This window comes from Galleria mellonella, unplaced genomic scaffold (genome assembly GCF_026898425.1).
Source record: "Galleria mellonella isolate WM207_F2 unplaced genomic scaffold, CSIRO_AGI_GalMel_v1 utg28, whole genome shotgun sequence".
NCBI classification, from domain to species: domain Eukaryota; kingdom Metazoa; phylum Arthropoda; class Insecta; order Lepidoptera; family Pyralidae; genus Galleria; species Galleria mellonella.
Window position 1 is genome coordinate 4,799,610 of NW_026442064.1, and position 17,826 is coordinate 4,817,435.

Below are 17,826 nucleotides of genomic sequence, written 5' to 3' on the forward strand. Positions count from 1 at the left end.
ATTCACGATTGACAGTAGTGATATTATATACATAAAATAAAATCTACCTAATGTTAACACTCAAGCGTTTTATGTTTGTCAGTATGTATAGATTTAGATCGCTAGCGCTAGGTTAAATTGGAACTATTTATTTATTTATTTCTTATTGCATTCCATAATATAATTAGTACATAACATTTTAATTATGAACCCTGTTGGGCATAGCAAGTAGGAGAGAGGAGGACAACACTTTTTTCACTTTCGAAATAGTCTAAGGATCTGTTACAATATTATCCAGTCATTGAAATTGTATCACGATAGGTACGTATTTTCTTATTATTATTATTATTCATTATTTAAGTATTGGTATGTATCTATTCATTCATTATATTTATGTGAATATGTACCTTTGTGGTCTTATTCTATTTATTACAGAAAATATATTAACATTAATTAGGATTACTATAAAATGGTTTTAGTTAACTAATTAGATAATAATTTAGGACATAGCTGTTAAGTAGCTGCTCTCATAAATAGTTACACTTATTGTGTACATGGTTTTGCATTAAACCTTACAAATGTTCAGCATTATGAGACTTGTATTTTTACCCATTAGGTTTAATCGATATATATCCCTTGTTTTTAATTATTAGTGCAGTGTTGCATTTAAGCCACGTGCATTTGTTTATAAATAACATCGTAACCTTTACAGAGAGTAGAAGACATCTAAATTACATTTTCAAGCTTAATACATTGGGAAGAAGGTAAATGTTTGTGTAGACAAAAGTATTTCTAAGATGCTTCTGTCGTTTATAGTAGCCTGGTAGACGTACGGACAAAAATGTAATGGTGTTTTACACCAAAATCGATATTACAAAGAATACCAACCGCACTACCTTACGAATTTTTAATATAGAATAGTACTAATGGCAATATCGTTTTGTATAGAAGAATATTGTACTTTTTTCGGCGTTGCCAAAAATATGTTAACTAGTCATCTACGATCTACTGGATATTTTACTATACCTGCTATCTTTTCTGAATACCTAATACATCATCAGGCTGCTTCCTTGTTCTTGTTAGAATAATTGAACATGCGCAGATCCTCAAATGCGAAAACGCATGCTCTATATTTACTTGTAAACAGAACCAAAATGCGGTACAGCTTGTACCTACTGTTGATCATTTCGAACATCTTTATTTCTTTCTCGATACGGTTCATGTTTCTAAATACGAAAATTGTATATCTTTGTACCTCATACAGTCCTGGTAACAATGCGGGCAAAAACGATTGGCATGCACAGGGAGACTTTGAAAGTTAGAGAGTGAAAAAAAATTTAATAAATAAAATTCCTCAGATTCCAAATAAATGACTCAAAAAAAACATTTTTATTTGAAGTAATCTTAGAAATAATATTGAGTCTGTAAACAAAATATTTTTAATACTCATAATCTGGAAATCAAGTCAATACTAAAAATTCAATTTGTACGAATTAATTATTTTCGCCAGGATAGGTAGAAGCTTACTTATATTTTTCATTATGCCAGAGAAACAATCCTAACATAAATTAAGTATTAGTAGATTATTTATTAACTCTAATATTACTTTTTTTCAATTAAAAGATGTCCAAAAGAAGCCTATATTTCTGCTGCACGCTACGCTTATGATACCGAACGTGTCTGTAAAGCCAACCTTGGAAGAAATTCAAGACGCACTTGTCTTGGCCGGAAAGAACATCTCCGGCTTGTCCAAGGGCGTCGCGCAGTGGACCGGTGGCAAGACATCTAGGGTGAGATGTCTATGTGGGATATTTGTTTCAATCTTATGACAAAGTTTACCGATTATTCATAAATACTTTATTTTAGGCCAGTTGATTAATATAAGCATTGTATTTCACTGTAATGAATTGTGAAGAGAAATAAATCTGTTTATTATTTATTAGTGTTTTTCAACGTGTGGGTGGTGTGAAGCCTCTATAGGGGGTTCCGAAAACTACCTCAGTAAAAAAAAAACAAAGTTATAAAGATAGACTTATTAAGAACATTTGTATACAAATTATCAAAAAAAATCGAGGGTCGCGAAACATTTTTTCATACTAGGGGAGTCATGTCATAAAAAAAGGTTGAAAAACACTGTTTTAGGCAAATGATTGGTCACATTTATTACAAAAATTAAAAGCATCATTCATTAAAATACGCATGTTTCTTCAGCATTTATATAATGTTTCATTGTTTTTCTCTATCCACTATTTTTCTACTCCATTGTTATGTTAGTTAATGTTACATTATTTGTGTATTAATTTGTGTTTCTATTTTTACTGTTCCACTGTGTGATGTTAATTGTATTGTGTCATGTTCGAAACCTACACTATTCACTTGTGTCTGACTGTGACTTCGTCTGCAAAATTGCCATTATCGTGTGCTCTCATGTTCCCATCTTTATTACTTGCTGGACACTCGGTGTTGCTTTATTTTACTTTTATCCTCACCCTATTTTCACTGTCACCTTTGAAACCCTCCACTATGCTTTTCTTTCTTTCGCCTTGTGCGCCAAATACATATCCAGGTTAGCTGGAAGAAATTGGCGGTTCCTCAGTCAAACCAACTCTTAGACGTAGTCACGAAGCTTGACGAACAGGTCCAATCAGTGTCGGTACCTATGGCGATGGCGCAAAAGTCCATGAAAATGATGGACGCAGCAAAAATAAAAAGAAAGAAGCATTATAGATTAGAATCAGAAGAAAAACCCACCTTCCCGTTTCAACAAAAGAATTTCTATAGCCATGTAATGGATAATAAGGAAATAGTAAAGACGCTGTCTTTGTTATCGATGTGTACACAAAACATTAAAACAGTGAGTGGTTATATTATATTTCTAATAGTTTTGATATTTCTATAGTATCAACGATTATTTCGAATGTTTTACAAAATTTTTAGGAATTAAACACGCTAGTGAAGCGCTGGCGGCCATACCATTACTTGTGGAAATGTGAGAAAACATTACGTCAGCTGCTAGCGTGGAACTTAAATGACTTCGAATTAGCTCTCAAGAGGCACAGTGAGCTAGATGCCAAGTTGGCTACTGAACCAGATGTGCTGGTCATTGGGAACTGCCTTGCTGTATCCACTGAGAAACTAAAGCTTGGTCTGACAACTGAACTTAAAAGTGAGAAATTTTTCTAGTGCTAAATCTTGTTTCTTTCACTAAAACTTACCTTACTTTTTACACTTTATTGTCTACACTGACAACACATAAAAATATGACAGAGGTAAGTAAATCTACAAAGGCAAGCTTTGAAGAAATTGTCTCACAAAAATACTTAGAGAGTTCGTAAAACTGATTAAGTATTTTTAAACATGGATAACTCAAAGATTTTTCTTGCGTTAATTTAATAATTCAAAAACGTTTCACCGCGCCGACTCATTGAGTTAATTCAAAATTGCGTAGCACATAGAACAGGATGACGTATATTATTATACGAGTAGTATATTTTTTGACATATGCCAAAACTAAGCGACGAGAAAAAGGTCCTCCGCTGCTACTACTCCTCCGTTCTACTTTTATTTTCCTTACATTTTATTCATACATTTTAGTGTATTTAAATACTATTAAAAGAGTCCCAGAAAGTCAACCCACAAGTCTAAAAAAATACCCTAATTTCTCCAAAGTCATTTCGCTTTTTTCAGTAGAGCACTGTGCGCCAACTCATTTTGAAATGTGGATTGACATATCTAGCGCCATCAAGTGAGTTGACGCAATTGCACGGTATAGAGCAGTGTTACCCATGTTCAAGGATTTTAAAAAAATATTTATGTTCATATCATTACATTAAATTTTTTGATTTGGTATATCTTTATAAATTCGTTATTTAAATAAAAAGTTATTTATTTATTTTTACATCTATTTATTAACATTTATATGCCTACAAAATATTAACGGTCGTCAATTTCAGATGGTACCCACAGGATAAGTCAAGCCATGCGTAAAAAATATAAACGTGAAATGGATTATGTTTACGCGATTATGAATGATCTGGAAAGAAAGCTTGAACGACCGATCAGAGATTTAGATGATGTCCGCACGATAATGGAAACCCTCAAGAAGATCAGAGAACAGGAAGTTGATATGGAACTGAAGATTGACCCCGTCGAGGTAAACAAACATGGGCTACTTTTGATTTTTATTAGTATTAACCTTCAAACGGACTTTACATAAACAAGATAAGATGATTACAATAGTAAACACTCATATTAGTAATTCTTAAAGTGAATATTAAATCACTTTAAAAATTTGTTTTTAATAATACACAATATTTATTAAATTGCTTTATGCAAAAAGAAATACGAAGCATTCCAGACTTCAGAGATGAATAAATGTAAATGGCAATTTATAATTTAAATTATAATTGACATGTCAAAACGTAAGGATCAGTTAGTAACTCATCCATTATATTACAGGAGGCCTTCAACATAATAACACGATACGAGCTGCCAGTGAGCAAAGAAGACCTAGAGCAAGTGGATAACCTTCGGTATACTTGGCAACAACTGCAAGCTACCGCACTCGCTTCTCATGTGCAACTTCTTGTCATGCAGCCACAGCTCGAAGAAGACCTCAGAAATAACCTGGACAGGTTCAGGGAGGATAATACGGAATATGTTCACGAGTACAGACATGCTGGTCCGATGCAGTCGGGTCTTACGCCGAGGGAAGCATCAGATCGCCTGATCCTCTTCCAGGTGCGTTCAAACGAGTTTTTATTATATCAGCCTTTAACGATCTACTGCTGAACGTAGGTCTTCCCACAAAAGTTAGCAACCGCAGTTAGGCTTTGGTGATGTCTTAAGAGGAACGCTGCTGCCTATCCATTGCTCTCCCTTAGCTGTCCTTTACGATACCCACGAGAGGGGAAGGATTGGTCCATTCTATGCCGGAACCACATGGCAAAAGAATATTGATGCTGTTAAATGTTTAATTATTTTTTTACTAGTATCCCAATCAAAGTTTTGCACGAATGCGAAGTACATATATCCGACCTTGTGGTAATAAATATAAAAGACCGCGAAACTAGTATCAAAATTCATTGCATGGAAGGTTGCCTTATTTAAAAGAGATTAATTATAGCGATAAAATATTAATTTCTTTGTGTGATCTTTTTGTTTGTGGAAAACTTCTACTATCTTGAGAGTAATCAATATACTGTTTTGATTGTAATGTCTTTACCCAACTTTTTGTTTTAGATTCTCATTCACATCATGTAATTTTGAAAGTATTTCTTATTGACTGTTAGTAACAGGTAATTTGAAATTATATAATTTCTTCACTAGAACCGATTCGACGGTATGTGGCGCAAACTTCAAACGTATCAAAGTGGCGAGGAATTGTTTGGATTACCTCATACGGAGTATCCCGAATTGGCACAAATAAGGAAAGAATTGAATCTTCTACAGAAACTCTACAAGTTGTACAATGATGTCATTGACAGAGTCAGCAGTTATTACGACATACCCTGGGGCGAAGTCAATATCGAGGAGATTAACAATGAACTCATGGAGTTTCAGAATAGATGTCGAAAATTGCCTAAGGGGTAAATAATAATGTAGTTTTTTGTACTCATTATTTTCACTAGCTTCCTCACCTATCCTGTATGGAATCTTCTTTTTTCACATAATAAAACTTTTGCACTTTACACTTTTCAAATGCACTTTTCTTTTATTAGCAAATTCTTTCACAAGATCTATACCTTAATAATTAAAATTTTTGATGATTTCCGTCATGATTAGACATATTTATTATTATATATTCTTTATTGCACTAAAACATACAGTAACAACAATAAGTTAATAACAATGTTAGCAAAGGCGAACTTATCTCTAAAAGAGATTTCTTCCAGTCAACCTAACGCAGTGGCATAGGAAATAGTGGCATAGGTAGTAGTGAGTTTATATACAGATCTGACAGAAAATATTTGTCTTAGCCACAATAAAGTTTTATTATATGTTTTCAGTGGTTTTAGGTATCTCAAGCACTATTTTTAATCTATGGCAAATATGTTTTTCCTTATTTTGTTAAAGTCTAAAAGAGTGGCCGGCGTTCTTCGCTCTGAAGAAAACTATTGATGATTTCAACGACATGTGCCCTCTATTGGAGTTGATGGCGAATAAGGCCATGAAGCCGCGCCATTGGCAACGTATTATGGAGGTCACAAAGTATAACTTCGAGTTAGATAATGAGGACTTTTGCCTCAAGAATATTCTAGAAGCACCTTTGCTGCCCAATAAGGAGGATATTGAGGTAAATCACGTTTCTCTGTTATTACCGTTACATTACAACCTACTTTTTTATAATATATAGCATCTGAGTATGTCTCGTTACATCTACTTCAGAGCAAACTTTTTAAAATATTTATTTATTTATTTATTATTCATGTGAAATATGAGATACATGGTGTTACAAAAAACCTAAAAACGTGTCGCCATACATAGGCATATACTCGTAAATGTTGAGAAATTTTACCATGCTACCTTTTGTGCCATAGGCCAAAAAATAATTAATAAATGAAGTGCTATTTTTTAAATGACTCCATAATTCTGACTGTCATGGCGCCTATTCAAAACCATAACCCGCCATGATAGATTTTTTATAAAATCCGTAGTAACTTATTTTCATAGAAAAACGTCTTAACAACGATGTTCCAATTGTTGCAGGCCTGGTACAAACTTTTTTATAATATTAGAACAGCATAGAGTTCTTTAGAATACAAAACTACGATGCCAATATTGCATCGAGTACTTACTTATTATTTATGAACGTAGCCGAATTATATTATATAAATCGATAGATATCACGCTTAAGTTTTCTGAATTCCTGGTAACATAACCATCATTTTGTGTACGTGGCTGGCCTATGTTCATACGTAACTATTGGCTCCATAACTGTTAAGAGGGAGTGGGGGGGGGGGTAAAACCGAAAATAAAATATTTTTGATTCGTTCAATTCCGAAATCTTAGATAACGTCCCATACCTAATTACAAATATCCAGTATACCTAATAGAATGGAAAACGTGGGAACGAACGAGAAAGAAATATTGTGAAATAGATGTATACCTTTATACATTGTATATATATATCTTTTATTTGCTTGTAAATATTTTCGTTCAAAATTATGATATGGTATGTTAGGTTTGTCTTAATAAAAACTGTAATCGGAAAACTGTGTGGTACCCAGAAATAAATAATGAAATTGTAACAACTTGTTTTTGGAAATGTTTTTAAATTCTAGCAATTAATTAAAGGGATTCTATAATTATGCTATTTAGAATGACAAACAAGCTAACGACCCTTCTGATGTAAAATAGTAACCTATAAACATGAACATCAAGCACCATGGGTATCTTTAGCCGTTTTTAAGGTAGGGGCCGCATGAGCTGTGCACACTCCAGAACTGTCTGATGCCCCCTCTAAGATCTTTTAACTATGCTTAAAACATATCTGATAGTACAAGTGTGACTTTATTTAAACTGGTTGGTTCCTAAACAAAATTGGACACGAAGTACTTGGCTTTTTATTTTTTACTGATATTGTAATAATAAATCATAATTTTTTACTTTATTTTCATATATTGTATATCTTTGGAAAAGACATATTATCATGAAAAATTGCAATCTTGTGGGTTATAATTAATTTTGAAATAGATCGCGTATTATCTGTCACTTTACAATCATACATACATAGTAATAAAAACAACTCACCGATTTAAAAATTGTACAACAAATTTTCTTTAATTACAAAATAATCAACAAAAACCACATGTCTCGACTCCAGCGCTATCTAGTATTTCTTGTCTAATTTTGTATAGTGACCAATTACCTTAAAAAGCCAGCCCCCACTGGAAAATTATTAATACGCCAATACAAAATACATTGTGCAGTTCGTGTACCCTTTATGCATTGCTTTTTCTGAGGACTAAGATGTGATGTAATTAATTATACTAATATAATAAAATTGTAACTAAACAATGTGAGATATTTAAGAAAAATTAATACCTATGAGGAGTTTTAATAAAAGCTCAAACAATAATTTTTAGAAACTTTGTCTTTCTGCACGTTTATATCGGCATCATTAAAAAACTACTGCATTAAATTGGATGCAATTATCACAGTTACATTTCTGAAGGTGTAACTTAATATCTGATATCATGTTTTATCCTGATGTTGATTTATTTCATCGGATTTCCTACTTCTGAAATGAACGCGTATAATGTAGAGGACAAAAAGCTAGTTAGTGTTTATAATAAAATATTCATCTTTATAATTTTCCCTAACTACTGTTTTCGTTTTCCTGTTAAATTTGCTATTTATTAATTACTCTTAACTAATTAATACTTAATACTTAAGTATTTTTTAACTTTCTTCAGTTAAAAATTACTTAAGAATTACATAATAGTTATAGATTATTAACTGTGTTAGGAATATAATTTCATAATAGTGTAAGCAGCGCTGCGGACGTTTTATGCGGACTACGGATGAAATCTACACGGGGATTATCCGCAGATCTACTAGGAATGTATAGCTTTGAAGAGATCTTGCGCGGATTTGTAGGCGGATTTATATAATATATTCAAAGGAGATTGATATAAATAGAATCTTGAATTCTCCCATACTAATAATGGTATTACGAATAATTTCCATTTCTTATGTAGCTAAAGAGATATTTTGATAACATCGATACTAATTAAAATTCTATGGACTTAGACATATGACTTGTTATGTATAATTACAAATATTTTTATAATGAGTGAAAGTAAAATAGTTTTAAATTAAATCCTGTCTGCGTTATCGGTATATGTTGGCGGGGTACCCGTGATGGATGATAACTGAGGAAAAAGCAGATCAGTTAGGCCATCGTTACGAATTCCCTTTAAAATATCCACGATAGTTTCCAGGGAGAGTCGCTTAGAGGTCGACCTAATAGGATATATTGCTAGCAATGGAACAGTCAAGCCCTATTATTTGCAACCCATTTCTCTTAATCAACTGCCGAATGTAGATTACTACATGTAAGCGTATTACTACAGAATGTCTGCACCTATTTCGCTAATTCTTTTTTTGCTGTGTTTGTAATTACACCAAAAAGGCTCTGAGAAAGAAAATGTTTAAAGGGTTTAAAAAAATTAATGCTTATTTCTAAAGTTTATAGGCACTATAAATAAACTAGAATTAGATTTATCGAATATTGATGGGAGGGAAACACGTGACTTCTTACAACGCTGTAAACTACGTAATACGCATGCGCAGAATCCTATTACACAGGTTGACGATGTTCATAGAATACCAGGAGAACAGGAATGTATAGGATTATGTTTTACATCCAAAATATATAGAATGGTAAAATAAAAGAGAAAAAGCATAGCAACGTATATGTTAGAGCGAGATAGATACATAAACAGGAGTTCACGTTACACTATATACCTAAATAAGCTCAAATAGTATTTAGTGGGAGCATGGACAAAATTAATTCTGATTATTTTAATATTTTGGTGTGTAATTTAACGTAGTGAAGTTAGTTACAGTTAAAGTTTGTACTACGTATAACATTAATTAATAAATCAATGAAAAAGCTCTTTAAATGCAATATGCAGAACTATCACAAATGTTTTATACAAGAATTAGTAGAAAAAATATATCTATCTTATTATAAATAAATTCCTGAATATTAATAAATTTAAATTAAAACTAAAATATTATAAAGAGGAAAGACTTGATTTTTATTCATATGGAATATTCATGGAAAAATGAGGCAAATCGGCTATGCACTTTTTTTTAATAAAATACAGCTATGTTACTCCCTGATAAATAATGTAGCTATCTATAGGTGAAAGAGGTTTAAACCGTATTAAATATTTTTTTAAATTATCCATTACAATGAAAAGAAAACCTCTATTTAATGACTATTAGTTTAGAATTTAGATTGTTACAATTCATCAATTAGGTTGTCAGCAAATTTGCTGTTGTTAATAAAAAAAAATACATTACAAAATCTTTTTAAATGTCGATCAACAAGCTTCCTGTACTTCCAGGACATATGTATATCAGCAATGAAAGAAAAGGACATAGAAGCGAAGCTCCGACAAGTAACTAACGAGTGGTCGGTGCAAGAACTCACCTTCCAGACATTCAACAACCGGGGTGAACTGCTCCTCAGGGGCGACACCACGGCTGAGTCTATCGGCCAATTAGAGGACAGCCTCATGATACTGGGCTCACTCCTCTCCAACCGGTAGGACTTTAATAAAACTGGCCTTTTTATTTGTAACTATCTATTTCCCGTAACCCAATATACGCGGAAACATTCCTGCAGAAAAATAAATTAAATTTATTATAAATATATGTTACTACTTGCAGTAGTTGCCATGTGGCCTCCACATAGAATAAGTCATCCCTTACTTTCCTGTGAGTGTCGTAAGAGGTGACTAAGACAACTTAACGGTCGAGGAATGGGCAGCAGCGTCCCTATTTAAATATTACCAAAAGCCTAACTGTGGTTGCGAATCCACTTGCCAAGCGTAGCAAATACTGGCAAAACCCCCCTTATGGTGGAGTTTTATGTTCAACAGTAGACAGTTAATGGCTGATATGATGATGATGATGATGATGATATGGTACTACTAACTGACCTGACAACACTGTTACTAACTATATAGCTGCTAATATATTATTTATCATATTCTTTTTTATTTATATATGTTATGTTTTATACACAAACTTTAAATACTGTCTCTTTACGGGTTCTCAAGGTTAACTGAAAGAAATCCTAAAAGTATTAAATAAGGGATAAGGCCGTCTGTGTACACTTTTGTTATAACCTAATATCTATATTAAAAGTGTATGTACAAAAGCATAAATAAATAAACAATTACAAATAATAATAAAAATAATGATAAAAAAAATTACAAATAATAAAATCCAAGTATATTTATATTTACATGTATGCGAAAAATGCATATATATCAAAAAGAATGAACCCCTAAACATGCTGTGTAGTTATTTCTATAACAAATCATATGCCCTACTGCTGGTCTCCCCCTAATAAGTAGAGGAATTACCCTCCTGTTAACACGGCAACAAGGAGACGAGATTATAAGGTTACGCTTCGAGTTCCCCTCTCGTGTAACTACCGTTGTACTTCATTCCCCTAATGCCCCTTATTACATCCAAGGAATGAAAAGGAATAATGACATAATGCATTATTACAAGTACACCGTCAACACACAGAAATTTCTGTACATTTTTACTTTGTTACTTTTGATTTCTCTAATTGCGTTCGCCACTAGTAAAGAATGTCTGGTGGAATCAACAACATTATCACTGTCCACTACTAAACAAAACTCCCCCAAAGGAGGGGGGACTTTACCAATAGTTACCACGCTTGCTAGCCTAAATGCGGCTGCGAATCTCAGGCGAGAAATCTCAGTTAGGTTTTGGTAATATTCTAACTGCTGCCCATCCCTCTACTATTGAATTCTTTTAGTCGCCTTTTATGACCTTACGACACCCTTGGGGAAAGAAAAGGTAGTCCATTCTATGCCGTGACCACACGGCATTAAATTCTGGTTTGGTGTAATAATAGACAAAAATTATACAATCGACAATTAAATTCTCAGATACAACGCACCATTCCGGAAACAAATCCAACAGTGGTTATATGATTTACAAAGCACGAATGAAATATTAGAGAGATGGCTACTGGTACAAAATATGTGGGTGTATCTCGAAGCGGTGTTCGTCGGCGGCGACATCGCGAAACAGCTACCCAAGGAGGCCAAGAGGTTCTCCAAAATAGACAAATCCTGGCAGAAAATAATGCAGCGAGCCCACGAGACACCTGGTGTTGTATCCTGCTGTGTTGGCGACGATCTCCTGAGGCAACTACTGCCCCACCTGCAAGAACAACTGGAACTCTGCCAGAAAAGTCTCAGCGGTTACTTAGAGAAAAAAAGGACCATGTTCCCGAGGTTTTTCTTCGTTTCGGACCCGGCATTGCTAGAAATCTTAGGTCAAGCCTCCGATTCGCATACTATCCAGAACCATTTACTATCGATATTTGATAATATTCGATACGTAAAGTTCCATGATATTGGTGAGTAACGTCAAATTTTCTTAGAATTGTTTGAAGTACAAATGAGAAAATGTATAAAACGATGATTTCAATTATGTTGCACAAACTTGATGAATGCAAGAAGCTAGGTCGTATAGCAAATTCTCTGAAGATGTAAATATGTTCAATAATGAATATCGAATGGTTTAAAACTTACAATGATTATAAAATAACATAATTTTAATAATAGTTGGGATGGTTGTGGGTGATCATGGGCGGCTGTATTCACTTACCATCAGGTGAGCCGCATGCTTTTTGCCCCATGTGTTGTAAAGAAAAATTGGGATATTTTTATCGATATTCCGGATAGGTGCATTCTTAAAACCAATATTAATCTAATATATTGCAGAATACAATAAAATGATAGCAATAGTATCATCGGAGGGCGAGGAAATAAAACTGGAGCGTCCTGTGCGTGCGGAGGGGTCGGTGGAGACGTGGCTGACGTCTTTACTCCAATCCGCGCAGGGCAGCCTCCACTCCATCATTAGGAACGCAGTCGCGTTCATCAACGACCCCGCCTTCAATCTGCTCATGTTTCTAGATAAAATGCCCGCACAGGTAAACAAACATTTTTTTTTATGATTCTTAGAATGATGAACAAGCAGATGGGCCACCTGATGGAAATTGGCAGCTGTAACTTATTCAATATATGAATTGATGAAACTTTATAAAAATTGTAGTGAGTTTAATACTTGACAAGACGATGTTTTAAACATTTAAATAGCGTAGCTTAGTTACATTACTTAACTTAGCGCGTTACTTATATTAATTTAAAAAAATATCCAAATAAGCTGAAGGCTCAGACGAAAAGTGGTAATCGTCAACAATAAACAGCGCTATGAACATTACAGAATTACCATCACAGTGTATTACGTACTTGTATTAGAAACAGTCGTTAAAAATCATAACAGTTTAAATATGTTAAATAAAAATTAACATTGTTATAACAAACGACTGTGAAGAATATATTTTTAACACAGTATATTAATATTTCATGTGTAGTGATTCTATTTTTGTAAATCCCTGCCATCTATCCCACGCCAGATGAACTAATAATTAGATATTTCTGCTGACATTTATCTTCTGCCGTGAGCAGCTGTGCTTGTATGGCTGTTTCAGTTGAGGGGTAAGATATGGCAGTGATTTTTTTATAATAGGTACATACTTAGAATAATTAAAAAGCAGATAGCATACCAAAAGTCTGCCCCGACATAAAATAGACCACTCATTCCTTTCCCGTGGGTGTCGTAAGAGATTAATAAGGGAGGATGATGTATGGGCAGCAGCGTCTCTCTGAAAACATCTCTAAAAGAACAACTGCGGTTGCCAACCCGCCTGCTAAGCGTGACAACTACTGGTAAAGTTCCCTTTATGGGCAAAATTTATGTCCAGCAGTGGACAGTTGACGGCTGAAATAATAATAATAAATACCTACAGTGAAAATAATGGCATATTTAACATATTGTATCCCACATTTCGCTGAATATAATTAAATTTAACGCTGCTAAGGGCGCCTCTACCGCCAATACTCTGATTCATTTTATATCTCAATTAATTAATCTTAAAATAAAATTATACGTCACTAAAATATGGTTTTAAAATGAAGTAAATTAATATTTGATATGGTGCCATTCTATTTTTATAAATCACTGCCATCTATTCAAAGCTTGATAAACTAATTTATAGTTTATTCTGCTGCCATCTGTCTTCTACCTTGAAGCAGTTTTTTTAATGGATGATATTAGAACAAAGTACCCTGTTTACGCTATCGGTATATAAATTGTTAGGCCTCTAATGAGCGATGATAGATGAAGATGAAGCAAGTCAGTTCACCTATCGTAACTAATGCAACAATTCTTAAAAATCACAATGGTCTCCAGAGGAAACCGTGTGTCGACCTAATAGGGTATATTACCAGTAATGGGATTACTAATTCTCATTATTACCAATCCCTTCTCCGCCAATACCTTGAAACAGTTGTATTGCACGATAACCGTCATCTATAAACAAGAACAGCACCAAGGACGTAACAGAATACTCTGTGATGCTCATGAGTACCGTATGGGTTACCATTAAATATAGTCGTTTAAAGTTATAACATTTTATTTAACATGTTAAATTAAACTTAACATTATTATCACTTTCTTAATTCTATTTTTATAAATATAAGCCATCTATCCTAAGCTTGATAAACTAGATGATTTTACTGCCATTTGTGTTTTGTGAAGCAGTTGAGTTTTATTGCTATTTCAAATGGTTATCAGACAGATGGCCATTTGATCTGATCGCATTTACTTTACACACAGATTAGAGAAACTATTTTTAAAACCGTATGGTCCTGGTATAGGTCACCTCTTCTTTTCCGAAGGAGTCGTAAGAGGTGTCTAAGGAAACTTAATAGTCGAGGGCTGAGCAACAATATCCTTCTTTAAACATTAGTAAAGCCTAACTGCGATTGCTAATCCGCCTACCAAGCGCAAGTATACTGCCGGCCTTTGAAAAAGGAATATGCTCTTTTCTTGAAGGTGTTGTATCGGTTCGGAAATACTGCTGCTGAAAGTTGATTCCAAAAGGTGGTTGTGCGTGGAAGAAAGTGCCTTGAAAAACGCAGTGTGGACGACCGTCACTCATCCAGATGGTTGGGATGAATCTTTAGTTTGTGGTGGGTTGTACGGTGATGACAATAAGCAGCAGGTTTCAATCCGAACAATTCCTCAGAACACTCCCCATGATAAATTCAGTAAAAGATGCACAGAGATGCAACATCTCTACGCAGTTCCAGTGAGTCGAATCGGACAGTAAGGTGCTGATTAATAATTCGAGTCGCGTTTTTGAATGCGGTCTAACGCAAGTAGCTGGTACTGTGGCGCTCCTGCCCATAGATGCAGAATGTCAATACACTGCACCAAACGTCAAAATATCACTTTTGAATGTTTAATCCCGCCACCGTACTCATCGTTGTGGCGCTGCAGTCGCAATCGAGTTTTACAGAATGCCATGATATAATTTCACTCCGGATTCAGCTATCGAGTTTCGAAGTGATGCTTACCGAATAACACTACAGTATTCCTATATCGTCTTAGTCGTAGAATACTGACGGATCTTTATATGTAATCTTTGTCAGATCCGTCAGTATTCTACGACTAAGACGATATCTGGCATGACTTGAGCGTTATCCAATTTCAAGCGGTGTTCCTGCACAAAATATCGTCTTATTCCATATTCTAACATATATTATATATTCATAAATGTTATGATAAGAAAGGTAAATGTAAGAATATACAAAAGCAATTTTTGTATTAAGTTTAAAAAGACAGTTTTAATCTCTACTCTAGGATCTATAATGGTTATATTATTTTTCAATTCGCTCACTATTGACGCGGTATACTATAAAATGTGTTTTATATAATAACAAACAAAAAAAACATTTGTTTTGGTATAAAATCCCATTACATACATATTACCCAACGTAACACTTACCCAGGCTACAATCACAGACATAAGCAACAATAAACGATAGGATATCTTAAAAATACCGTCATTGCTTTTGTCTATACTAAAATTTACCTTCCTTACATTTAATTAAGATTGAAAATATAATTTTAATCTCTACTTAAGGATGTATAATGGTTACGATATTTTGCAAGCGCCTGCTATTAACGCAGTCTACTATAAAATATTTTCATTACGACTACAAAGAATAGGTGTAAAATTCCATTAGATGTGATCCAACCCAACGTGACTGTTTCCCAGAGTATAATAACCGACAGGAGTATTTCAAAAATACGGTTTTTATCTGTGTTAATATCTGATAAACTGTCACGTTAGGTTATACAAATCTAATAGTATTTTACACCCCAACACAGACAGTTTTTTGTTTGTTGTCATAATAAAAACATTTTACAGTAGACCGCGTCAATAGCGGGCGCATGAAAAAACATAACTATTACAGACCCTAGAGTAGACATCAACATTGCATTTTCAATCTTAATACAATATAGAGAAGGTAAATGTTGAAATAGATAAAAGCAATGACAGTATTTCTGAGATACTCTTGTCGTTTATGGTAGCCTGGTAAACTGTCACGTTGGGTTGTACAAATCTAATAGTATCGCCACAACAGATGTTTTGTGTTCATTGTCATTATAAAAAAAAAAACGTTTTATAGTAGAACCTGTCAATAGTACGTCAACTGTCACGTTGGGTTATACAAATCTATTAGGACTTTACACCCCAACACATGTTTTTTGTTTGTTGTCATAGTAAAAACATTTTACAGTAGACCGCGTCAATAGCGGGCGCATGAAAAAACATAACCATTACAGATTCTAGAGTAGATGTCAAAATTGTATTTTCAATCTTAATACAATATAGGGAAGGTAAATGTTGGAATAGATAAAAGCAATGACAGTATTTCTAAGATACTCCTGTCGTTTATGATAGCCTGGTAAACTGTCACATTGGGTTGTACAAATCTAATAGTATCGCCACAACAGATGTTTTTTGTTTATAATAAAAACGTTTTATAGCAATAATAGTAGTCACATGCAAAAATTATAAGAACTAAGCCGTAAAATTTTAGATTATGACGTATATTACGTACGTTATTCTAAGTCAGTTAAAATTGACAGTAATATACTAAATGGATTTAAAAAGTAACATTATTTAGCACTAGGTTAAAAGTATAGATTTAGTATAAGGTACTGTAAGGTTTAAAGGCCAACAGCGCACAAGCAACTCTTCTCGTATTGTAGATACTCATGGTTGACGGTAGCCACTTCCCATAAGGTGGATTGTCTGCTCGTTTGTCTCCATGACAATAGAAAAAAAAATTTCGTGTGATATATTTAATTCTATTTTTATAAATCCCTGCCATTATTAGATTTATACATTATTAGATAAATATTAGATGATTCTGCTACCATATATCGTTTGCCATGAATCAATTGCGTATATACCAAGTCGTTAAAGTTTTTTTTATACAACTTAAAATGGCAAACAAGCTGACGGCCCACCTTATAGAAAGTGGTAACCGTCACCTATAGACATGAGCAATACCATGGGCATAACAGAGTATACTGTGTCGCCCATGATACCCTTCATGCGTTGCCATTACTGAGTAATAATGACACCTTAGTGATACTAATGTACTTCGTAGTTTTACCGTCATATTCCACCCTTCAAACGGATACAATGCAAAAACAACTGCTTCACGACAAAAACACAAATGGGACAGAAGCGCGCAAGCAAATGACTTTTGTACAGTCTCCTCCATGTATCAATCAGATTCGAACTCACGACCTCTATGTTCTAAAAATCTACCGTATAACATTTACGGTATCGTGTACATGATTTGTTCTCAATATTCGAAGAGACATGATAAATATTTTCCAATTACAGATCGGCCTGCTCGGCATCCAAATAATTTGGACACGGGATGGAGAGCTGGCCCTGATGCAGGCGAGGCAAGATAAGAAAATCATGATGGAGACGAACAACAAGTTCCTCGAGCTACTGAACACCCTCATCGACCAGACCACCAGGGATCTGCTCAAGATTGAGCGCATCAAGTTCGAAACGCTTATCACCATACATGTCCATCAGCGGGACATTTTTGATATGCTGGTATTTTATTATTTTTAACAAAAAACTGCAACTATATATAGAATTAATCTTATCTGTGACTT

The 17,826-nt window shown here is 34.0% G+C and overlaps 1 protein-coding gene across 1 annotated transcript in view; it reads left to right on the forward strand.

Moving 5' to 3' along the window:
- LOC113518865 (dynein axonemal heavy chain 5) overlaps positions 1 to 17,826 on the forward strand; it is an 88,203-nt gene that overhangs the window by 51,583 nt on the left and 18,794 nt on the right. The window contains exons 18-28 of the mRNA XM_052895472.1: positions 1,603 to 1,769; positions 2,618 to 2,833; positions 2,917 to 3,145; positions 3,933 to 4,132; positions 4,438 to 4,719; positions 5,308 to 5,567; positions 6,055 to 6,274; positions 10,059 to 10,258; positions 11,643 to 12,118; positions 12,486 to 12,697; positions 17,540 to 17,764. Of these exons, the coding sequence (XP_052751432.1) occupies positions 1,603 to 1,769; positions 2,618 to 2,833; positions 2,917 to 3,145; positions 3,933 to 4,132; positions 4,438 to 4,719; positions 5,308 to 5,567; positions 6,055 to 6,274; positions 10,059 to 10,258; positions 11,643 to 12,118; positions 12,486 to 12,697; positions 17,540 to 17,764 (2,687 nt within the window). The remainder of the gene's footprint in view (positions 1 to 1,602; positions 1,770 to 2,617; positions 2,834 to 2,916; positions 3,146 to 3,932; positions 4,133 to 4,437; positions 4,720 to 5,307; positions 5,568 to 6,054; positions 6,275 to 10,058; positions 10,259 to 11,642; positions 12,119 to 12,485; positions 12,698 to 17,539; positions 17,765 to 17,826) is intronic.